At 42.6% G+C, this 9950-nt stretch overlaps 2 protein-coding genes across 4 annotated transcripts; one reads left to right on the plus strand and one right to left on the minus strand.

The window, feature by feature from the left end:
- Nucleotides 1-140: 140 nt before the first annotated feature.
- gpr75 (G protein-coupled receptor 75) lies at nt 141-4426 on the plus strand. Of its 2 annotated transcripts, XM_005474031.4 has the most exons (3): nt 141-463; nt 559-639; nt 987-4426. In XM_005474031.4, exon 3 carries the CDS (start codon nt 1080-1082, stop codon nt 2721-2723), a length of 1644 nt encoding a protein of 547 aa, XP_005474088.1. In that variant the 5' UTR covers nt 141-463; nt 559-639; nt 987-1079; the 3' UTR covers nt 2724-4426. The 2 variants fall into 2 exon arrangements, with proteins under 2 accessions (XP_005474088.1, XP_005474087.1); XM_005474030.4 differs by lacking the exon at nt 559-639 and having other exon boundaries at nt 141-514.
- erlec1 (endoplasmic reticulum lectin 1) lies at nt 3971-9352 on the minus strand. Of its 2 annotated transcripts, none has more exons than XM_005474034.4 (14): nt 9046-9352; nt 8781-8885; nt 7659-7739; nt 7451-7528; nt 7295-7355; nt 7155-7198; nt 6837-7060; nt 6129-6270; nt 5891-6052; nt 5746-5805; nt 5482-5606; nt 5311-5388; nt 5103-5178; nt 3971-4667 (listed from the first exon to the last, which is right to left on the minus strand). In XM_005474034.4, the coding sequence occupies exons 1-14, from the start codon at nt 9184-9186 to the stop codon at nt 4596-4598; spliced, it is 1449 nt and encodes a 482-aa protein (XP_005474091.1). In that variant the 5' UTR covers nt 9187-9352; the 3' UTR covers nt 3971-4595. The 2 variants fall into 2 exon arrangements, with proteins under 2 accessions (XP_005474091.1, XP_005474090.1); XM_005474033.3 differs by having other exon boundaries at nt 7295-7358; nt 9046-9351.
- Between the last annotated feature and the right edge of the window lie 598 nt (nt 9353-9950).

Raw genomic sequence — 9950 nt, forward strand, 5'->3', positions numbered from 1 at the left:
AGTTAATAGTTATATATATATATGTGTATATGTATATGTGTATAATTTTATTATCTTTTTTTTCCCGTCCTTGGCAGAGACTGTTTAAATAGGGGGCCGCCATTTTTCGCATAAACTATAATACGTTACCATGGTGAAAGCAAAAAAAAAAAAAAAAAAAAATTGCTGCGGTAATATATTTGACATGTCGGATAATGGCGCTTCTGTCAAATTTCAAATGTGTGAAATAAATCCCGCATATTCTCCTTTCTTACTCCGCCAGTTGATTCCCAGTGAGGGAAGCGTTTCTATAGACGACTACTTGAATGCAGTGGTTATGCTCATGCCCGGATACGTAGACAGTGACTTCATACTCATTTTTCAGTGCACGTCCAGTGGCCGTCGCTCCTCTATTTCAATGGATTTATCGTAAAGAAAACAAACAAGCTGCCATCTATGTGTTCGCGCTGATTTACACAGACATGTAAGGAAACGTGAAGATTATCGATTCTTTCCGACGGACTGTTGCGTTTAGGTGAGCTGCTAAAATACATTTTTCCTTCTTTGTTTCCGAAGCAGCGGTGCGTTCACTATCGCACTGCCTTAAAAATGATGAAGATGGGCTGTATGAAATAATGAGGATCGCACGATCTAGTACAGGTAGTATGCTATATTTTCTAAGCATTAGTGAATCCTGGATTGTGCAGCCCATTAAAGCCTTAAAACCAACATTCGTTTTGATATTCAGAGATTTTTCTTTTTCTTTCTTTTTTTTTTGATTAAGCAGACGCTGCTATATGTGTGTGTGTGAGTTAAGGGGGATGATGGGGAGGTAAGGTAATTGGCCAAATGCAGTGGTGCATAGCCTATTATAGCCCTTGTCTAACGTTTCTGATCAAAGTGTAAGTTATCCATCCAGTTCTCCTCATTATCATTATAACTGTATTGAAGCGGAGCCCATAGAGCTGAGCTGATTGTATTTATATTCTTTGTCGTTTTCTACCAAGGTGGCAGAAATGGTGGAAGCATGTGCTCCTTCCTCTTAGAGGAATAATGCTGAAATTGATGAATGTGGAGTCGCTCTAAATCATCAGAATACAATGAACACCACTCTTACACCCTCGGACCTGGTGGATGTGCCAAGACTGCAGACCTTCAATGGCACCCTGGGTAACCAGACCCCCTCAGGCTGGGCCGTGATCCACACTGCTACCTTGACTTTTTGTTCTCTCCTCCTCATCTTTATCTTCTTCCTGGGCTCTTACGGCAATCTTGTGGTGTTCCTGTCTTTTTTCGACCCGGCGTTTCGCAAGTTCCGCACCAACTTTGACTTCATGATCCTCAACCTGTCCTTCTGCGACTTGTTCATTTGTTGCGTGACCGCTCCCATGTTTGCGCTGGTGCTCTTCCTGGATGCAGGCGGAGGGGACGGCGTGTCAAAGAGTTTCTGCTTCGCCTTCCACTTGACCAGTTCGGGCTTCATCATCATGTCCCTGGAGACGGTGGCTGTCATTGCTTTGCACAGACTCCGCATGGTTTTGGGACAGCAGCCCAACCGCACTGCTTCCTTCCCCTGCACGCTGGCCCTGACCGCCCTGCTGTGGACATCCAGCTTCACAATCGCTGCTCTCCTCACCATGCGTGCATACCCACGCAAAGATGGACCCTGCTTGCCCCACTTTGGCCTGGGGAGTGGGCAGGCCAGGGTTGTGTTGTACGTCTACCTGGCAGATTTTGCCTTTTGTGTTGCTGTGGTGTCTGTGTCGTATCTGATGATTGCTCAGACCCTGAGGAAGAACGCGCAAGTAAGGAAATGCCCAATCATCACTGTAGATGCCACCTGCCCTCCACCCCCACCACCTCTCATTGCAGCAGGCTTTGAGAGCATGCAGTGTGCCGTTCAAGGCCCCTCTCTGTACCGTAACCAGACTTACAACAAACTGCAGAATGTACAAACGCACGCCTATGCCAACAGGACCAACCAGCCGGCGGTTCCAGGGGCCGCCCAAGGAGCCACCTGCTGTCAGCTGGTCTCCACAGTCAACTTAGCCACAGCCAAAGACTCCAAGGCAGTTGTCACCTGTGTAGTTATAGTGTTCTCTGTGTTACTCTGCTGCCTGCCGATGGGAGTTTCACTGGCGCAGGATGTTTTGTCACCAGAAAGCAGCTTTGCACATTACCAGTTCGAACTGTGTGGCTTTGTGCTCATTTTTCTCAAATCAGGCATCAATCCGTTTGTGTACTCGCGCAACAGTGCAGGCCTCCGCCGCCGCGTGCTGTGCTGCATTCAGTGGGCCGCGCTTGGATTTCTGTGCTGCAAGCAAAAGACACGCCTGCACGCAATGGGGAAGGGGAGCCTGGAAGTCAATCGCAATAAATCCTCCCATCACGAGACCAACTCGGCCTACGTGCTGTCACCTAAGCCTCAGAAGAGGCTGGTAGACCAGGCTTGTGGACCCAGTCATTCCCGGGATTGCGCTGGCAGTCCCAGGGCGACCGGTACACGCAAACCTCGCCTCCCGAGCACCTCTACACCCATCAACACCCGGATTGAGCCCTACTACAGTATATACAACAGCAGTCCCTCAGCAGGGCCCAGCTCCCCCACCAGCCTACAGCCTGTCAGCTCTCAGACATTTGCCTTTGCCAAGTCCTATGTAGCCATGCACTACCACACTCACCAAGATGCTCTGCAGGACTTTGAAAGCACCTCAGTGCACCAGATTCCTGTGCCCTCGGTATAATCAAAGAACCGAAAGCTTTGGACAATCTCTCCATGACTTTAAATCCAATGTGAATCAAAGGAGGAACATGTAAACAGGCCATTTTTATGTCTTTGGACTCGGTATTAACATTTTTGTTCTCTCCTACAGTAGAAAGATGTTGCAATTTTGTGACTGGAGAAATGACAAGAACCAGAATTACAGTATAAACTTTGCCTTGGAAGCTGAAACGAGAAAGAGATTTAGAATAAAAGTTGATGTTCCAGCAAGTTATTTATTGATATCGAATTGATTTATTGAGGTTTTCACTGAAGCCAGAGGCACCAGTTGCTAGTTTCAATTGCAGTTCCTCTCTGGCTGGAGTTAGGAGTGAAACCAGCTTCTGCAGCATCAGGCCACTATGAAACCCCATATGGCTGTGAGTGGCACGTGGTTGCACCTGGATGGACTCTCTTTTCAAGAAGAAAAAAAAGAGTCTGAGCCTCATACACTTTTTTTAAACACAATAAATAACCGGCAAGTACAAATGTAATGTCTGTGAGATCTACACCTGTTACTGTGCTGATGTCACTACACACACACACACACAGCATCAGCGCCCTCTGGTGGCCTATTAAATAAAACACTAAATTCCACACTTAACTTAGTTGATCAGGGGTGTCAAACCTCAGGCCCAGGGGCTGGAATCAGCCTGCTAAAGACTCCAATCCAGCCCCACTGGACAGCTTTGAAAAAATGTAGAGAAAGGCATAAGTTTGGGGGCTTTTAGCTGTTTTTTCACAAGTTTAACAGCTTCAGTTTTACTGATTAAAAACCTCCCATATAGTCATTCAAGCTACACCAAACAAATTAGGTTATTAAAAAATAAATGACAGAAAACTTCCTGTGTTTTCATTATCTACTATAAAAATGTGTTATACACAGGGTACATTGCATATCCATTGCTCACATGGATGAACTTCTTCTGTAGTTGAACACATTTATGCACAAGCCATTCATTTACTACAGCAGAATTTATTTATCAAGTAGAAAAAACTGACACTTCCTGTTGAAGTTGCACTTTATTTTTATATTTAGATACCTTGATGATTGAATGTGGTCTTGAACTGGTCCAACCCACTTAAAATCAAAGCGGGCAGTTTGCGTTTGATATCCCCCGAACTATATATTTCCCTAATGTCTTAAATCTATTCTTTTCAGTGGTAATGCAAAACTAAAATAGGGTTTCATGTTTTGATTTTTTTAATTCTTTGCTGTAAATGCATTGGTTTTTATTCCAGAGATACAGCAGTAGTCGGATCCCAGTGTGCATCTTCACAAAACCACAAAAGGAACCTTTTAAATGAACCTGCACACATTCTGTACATCCTACAACCTTACACTCACTTTTATTGTTATTCCACAGCAATCTCTAATGCATAAGTTACACTCACACAGCACACAGTCTCCCTGCTGTGAAGCATTTTCAGATGTTTTTTTTCCCCTCTCATATCTACAAGTAAAAAAGTGCCACAGTCAAGCAGCTAATCACTCCATATCACACACACACAAACAATAAAACCACTATGAATATTGTTAATTCCCCTGATGATTCGTCACTCCTTTGCTTGCAATCAATCATCACAAAAAGAAGCATAGATATGAAGTTCAAGCAATAACTCCATTGCCTGAATTTGATTTAAGTTAGAGTCGGGCTGATGTAGCGTCACCCATCGCACAGGTCATGGGAGTGTGAGCTGGGCCTGTGCTCCTGGGCTACATGAGGTCCAGCCTCAGGATCGAGTTTATTCTCAGTTTTGGCTTGTAGCGCAGTCTTAAGGGCGTCTTGTTTACTAAGTGTCCTCGTTCTTTATGTCCTCCGTGTGCCGCTGCCGTTTAAAGATCTCCACCAGTTTAACTGGAGAGTGACAGAAGTCCGTATTCATCAGCAGTGTCAAGAATCCTGCATATGACCGGTGACTCAACCTAAAGGAAAAAAAAAAAAAGTCATCTTGAATATGGTGCCTGTCATTTAGGATGATATGCCTGCACAACGCCAGTATACTTAGATAAGTAGATCAGTGTCATTCCCTTTGTCAAATCTACAGGAAGTACTGCAAATATCTAGGCATGTTTATAATAATTCCTAATTAAAGAAACCAGAAGTTATATATATTTTAATGTGTTATAGAGAAAGAGCACAAGCGGAACAAAATAACACCAAGATTGGCTCATTTACATCACATTTATCCATGCAGTTAAACAATCTGCTGCTTCTGCTTTATAATTATTCCTAAAACTGATGTAAATGTGTTTTACAAAGGACTAAACCTTCACATAAGATTCATAATGTTACTAAGCAAATTTTACTGTTTTCTTTTTTTGCACTGAGTGCCACTCTGGAGTGAAACATAAACTTACCCCAAGAATATACTGACAAGTCTGAGGCTCCAGCATATAGACAGTGACAGCATGGGGAGACTCAGACTCCTTACATCTGACAGAGAGAAGAGAAATGATATGAGTGAATCAAAATGGGAAACACTGACAATTTAGTCTTCCTCATCCGTGGACTCGGGCTGATGTGCTCCCCCCTTCATCCCCTAGTTCTAGGTAACTGTTCACTCACTTGAGCTTGACAATGACCTGTCTGGGCTTCCCTGTCAGGTCACACACATCACCGTGGCCATAGAAGTGGGAAACCAACCTATTGTGGAGTAAAGGGGAAAAGAAAAAGTAGTGGGTGGATATTTTTGTATCCGTTTACAGCGATTAGTGTTCAAAAATCTGAAAGGCCTACTTGACTTTCTGCACTCCGTCCTCTCTAAGCTGGAGGGATCGGGCGACGTTCTTCTTGGCCCAGTCGAGGTGTTCATCTGCATTCCAGTTCCCCACCACTACAATGTTCTTCCCTTGCTCTTTATCCTGCAACACAAAGAAAAGATAATCTGGCTGATACAGAAAATACTTTTGCTTACTGCTTTATAGCCAGGGTACAATCTAAAAAGGTACTAGAAGTGCATTTGATTATTTACTTTTTCCACGTTTGAATACACTCGCTTACCTCGTGGTACTGATGGACGTGCCTTCCGTAACAGAATTCATATTTCCACCATCCTACCCCCTGAAACGCACATGTTGAGATGATTAGTGGTCACTGAGCAGTTTATGTATCAGTGCTCAGCTTCTAACACATAAACACGCCTCACCCCGTGCAGACAGTACGAGCCACTCAGGAACTCCTTAATTAGCTGCTCGTCTGTCAGGCGAGAGATATGCGTGGTACCAACAGTGACCTGAGACTGCCCTCCGACGGTCATGGGTTTGTGGGTGGAGGTGAAGGCTTCTTCTCTCACTGCTGACGTCTCCTCCTGTGATATATCACAAATGTAAATAAGCCACGTTTCGTGTGTTCAGGTGATCACCGTTTATCTTTGCACGTCTTACCTCTCTGGGCTCAGAGGTGGCACCGAAAGGTGGTTTAAGCTGCTCCTCTTGTTCTTTGTCCAACTGGGCGAGCCGCTGAGGCCGCAGAGGGGAGCCCGCCAGAGCCTGGCAGAAGATGGCGTTCACCGGGGAGGATTTGAACCTGTGAACAAGTGGTGAATTTTATAGCGTTTATTGGGAAACATATGAAAAATAAAAAGTCTCAGTTTGAGTTTTTCCTTTAAAATGTTGTCTTTATACTACTTTCAGTTAAATATAGGGTTAAAATGATCTGCAAATCATTGCAGTCTGCTTTAAAAGACAAGCTACACCTTACTGTTTTACAGCAGCCAAAAACAGGCTTTAACTAAACAGCTCAGTGCCTCCATAGTTAACACATTCACCTAAACTGCTAAACATCTGCAGTTAAAGACCGAGAGGAGAGACAAATCCCGGGGGACGTTGCATCAGAACAGCATCTGTTGCAAGAATTTTGCATGATATTTAAAACATGCAGATCCATCAGCAGCCAAATAAAAGGCTATAACAAAACAGCTCTTCTTTTGTGTTTTGTTTGTTAAAGCATTTTTCTATTTGCTGGTGCTTTCTTAATTTGCAGCAAGTTTGGCCTCTCAGGGCCACCATCTAAATATAATGAGACAAACTAACAAACAAACTAAATACAGTTGTAGCGCTCTATTAAAGTGTAACCATCTTGACAGATCTTACCTGTATTTTGGGTGTGCGCAAAGCAGAGGCGTCAGCACCACCACCTCATATTCGCAGGTGGTGACCTCAGCGACAGACAAGATCTCGTGCTTGGCCTCCGGATGGCAGACGTACAGCACGGCTGTGGAACGAGGCTGGTCCTGTTTCAGCAAACACGGAGTCCCGTTTCCCATCTCCACTGAGTAGTAGGGAGTCAGCTGGCCTTCAATGTTCTTAGTGGGCACCTAATGTTAGAAAAGGGGAAGGCAACAGGAAAGAAATGTGAGACATGAAAAACTAGACTGGCAGATTTGCTTGGTTACTCAGCAGAATACTTGCTTTGGTTTCGGACGGTTTGACATTGTCTGTCTTCTCAGCTTGATCTGAAAAAAGAAAAAGAAAGGACAAATATGATTAACATTCAATTAAAAAAAAAAAGAAAAAAGCACTGTAAGATATACATATATATAGAAACTTACCTGTCTCTGCTGAATGGCTCTTCTGAGCCATATTTCCCAAGAAGTACTCTTGTACACTTATCTTCTGTGGAAACATGTAAGGTTAGCGAACTGTAATGAGTGCACGTTTTCCATTCCAGCCATCTAAAAATATTTCAAATAACTCAAAGCACTGACCTGAGAAGTCTCCTTCTCTTCATGGTACTGCCTTACATGTTTTCCATGGCATACTTCATACGTCCAGTACGACTCAATCTGCATTGGTATAAATATACGCTCAGCAATACACTGGAACAACATGATTTTTGTCATGCTCTGACTTTAAACTGCACGCAGTTTCAGTCTCTGTGTGGAGGGATATGAGATGAAAACAGAAAAGACTCACCCTGTAGGAGCAGCTGCTTCGTTTGAATAGCGGCTCGAGCAGTTCACCTGGACTGGGCCCGCCGTACTCCTTTTCATCATCCTGCGGCACCAAACAAATGCAACAAGAGTGATGAGAGACGAGATAACACATGCTTTTTTTAACTCTAGGAAAGGAGGGAAACTGAAACTTTTTTTTATTTCAATAACTTACCTTTATTAAAGGCTTATTTAGCATTTTGTAACTGATGTTTTAGCATACCTTCCTATTAGGTTGTATTGGTCTTCATTCAAGTCAGAATTACAGACACAAATATTTCAGCAACCTTTTATTGCTTAACACAGCTCTATAGTGCTTCTTTTATGAGGGTTGCTGTGTCACGGCACAGTTACATAGTCTCTGGTTTAGAATATAAAAAAATAAAACAGTCAGTGCTTTTCACATAAACCCCTTAGAATCAGATGATTTTTTGGCACAATGCTTTTAGTATGTTTAGTGAAACCACGCAAAATTTTGCCTTCACACCATGAAGATTTCCTGCGTCACAGGCTCTCAAGATACAAAGGGGTCGGTGGAAAAGCTGCACTTTTTATTGCCTTTCCCCCCCTTCAAGTTTTTTGAGCCCTTATTACTGAGTAAGTACCACAGTGAGTTCTTTTCATTCAGGACAAACTTTCCCATAGGCAGCAGTGAGAATCGGTAACACAGGATAAGTCACAGTTTTTGTCGTTTGCACCAACGTGACAACAATGACGCAGAGTAACAGAAGCAAGCTCTCGCACCTTGGATGTTTTGTCTGTCTTTTTGATAATTTACTAGAGATAAATATATATATAAAAAAAATCTATTAGCAAACATTGCTGTTCACATGTTGTATGTAACAGTTTGGACATATCACATTGATCAAACAACTTTAGGTCCTGAAGAATTTGGCGATTTTCTGTGGAATGACTCACACTTTTAAATGCAACTGTATCACAATTTATGTTTTTTCCTGACAGGCAGGTTATAATCACTTGTGCAGAAACAACACAAAATTGCTCCCTCCCTAGCTCTGCTAGTGCAAACTAGTTCAGTGACAAGCTCTCATAACTCTTTAGATAAACAGCTGTGCCATTCCCAGAAAGTGTTAGGAGTGCTCACCTCCTCTCCAGCCGTCAGTGAAGGGAGGAGACATTTGTACTTCTCCTTCTCTGTTGTGGTCATGATGACAAAGTCTTCCTCACTGTAAAGTGCACCTGAAGTTGGCTGCGGGCGGGAGATAAACATCTGTTACTTTAACTCTGAGGTCTTGTGTGACAGAAAGAGAAAGAAGTCTAAAACAAATGTACGATAAAGTGACATTTACGTCTCCTGACCCTGTTACAGCAGATTAGTTACTTTAGTGACACTAAAAGATGAGACATACCAGCGTAAATTCAGCGCCAGGCCAGGTGATTTTGAAAGGGATTTCGTCTGTGAATGAGGGATAGCCTCCTCTGTTGGCTGAAACGCCGCTGCAGACCTCCAGCAGCCCCCCGAGTAACGCCAACAGCAGCCACACCATCATCTCTCCTTCCCCGGCTGCTGAGCTCCTACAGCCCGCTCTTCATGTACGGAGGAAATGGATTAAAAGCTGCTACAAAGGCTGAGGAAGTCTATTTAACAGACCTAAGATATAACACAACCGTGCAAGACGGATGTCAATACGGTTAAAAAAAAATACACAGGAAGTAAATTGCCACGTCGTGTTCCGGCTGCGCTTTGGGCTGAAAAAGAAGCAGCGCCACCTGGCTGCGATACTTGGCATGGACACACAGCTGGATCCAAATGACAGCAGAGATGTTCATTTCTGTCTTTCTTATTCAACAGAGAGTAGCACTTTATAATAGAGCAACAATCCAACTGTTTTTAATTATTATTATTATTATTATTATTATCATTTTTATTATTATTATTATTATATCTTTTCAGGAAAGGAGACACAAATAATACTGTAATTAATTTTAAGTAGTTCATAAGTCAGTGTAAATACTGCGTGCTTACACTAGGAAAACGCTATTCTTTAGATTAAAATACCCGAAGTTTCACACTACTTCAAATTACACAGTTATGTACTACTTATGTATTACTTAAAATTACTTACAATATAATTTGTGTAATTTTGCATGTAAAATACCCAGAAACTATTCACTACTTAAAATTACTTGGACTATAATTATTTTTTCACTCTTGCAAAAACCTTAATTGTTACTACCATATTCTAACATATCAACAGGGAAGCTCTTGTAGGTAAACATAATTACAATGTAATTTCAGGTAAAAGTACATTGA

This window comes from Oreochromis niloticus, linkage group LG13, assembly GCF_001858045.2.
Source record: "Oreochromis niloticus isolate F11D_XX linkage group LG13, O_niloticus_UMD_NMBU, whole genome shotgun sequence".
NCBI classification, from domain to species: Eukaryota; Metazoa; Chordata; class Actinopteri; order Cichliformes; family Cichlidae; genus Oreochromis; species Oreochromis niloticus.

Coding starts and splice junctions, on each gene's coding strand:
- erlec1 (XM_005474033.3), bottom strand. CDS start 9,186: ATGATGGTGTGGCTGCTGTTGGCGTTACTCGGGGGGCTGCTGGAGGTC. Junction 7,529..7,658: donor GAAGCAGCTGCTCCTACAGG/GTGAGTCTTTTC, acceptor ATACCAATGCAG/ATTGAGTCGTACTGGACGTA. Junction 7,199..7,294: donor GAGCCATTCAGCAGAGACAG/GTAAGTTTCTAT, acceptor TTCTTTTTTCAG/ATCAAGCTGAGAAGACAGAC.
- gpr75 (XM_005474030.4), top strand. CDS start 1,080: ATGAACACCACTCTTACACCCTCGGACCTGGTGGATGTGCCAAGACTG.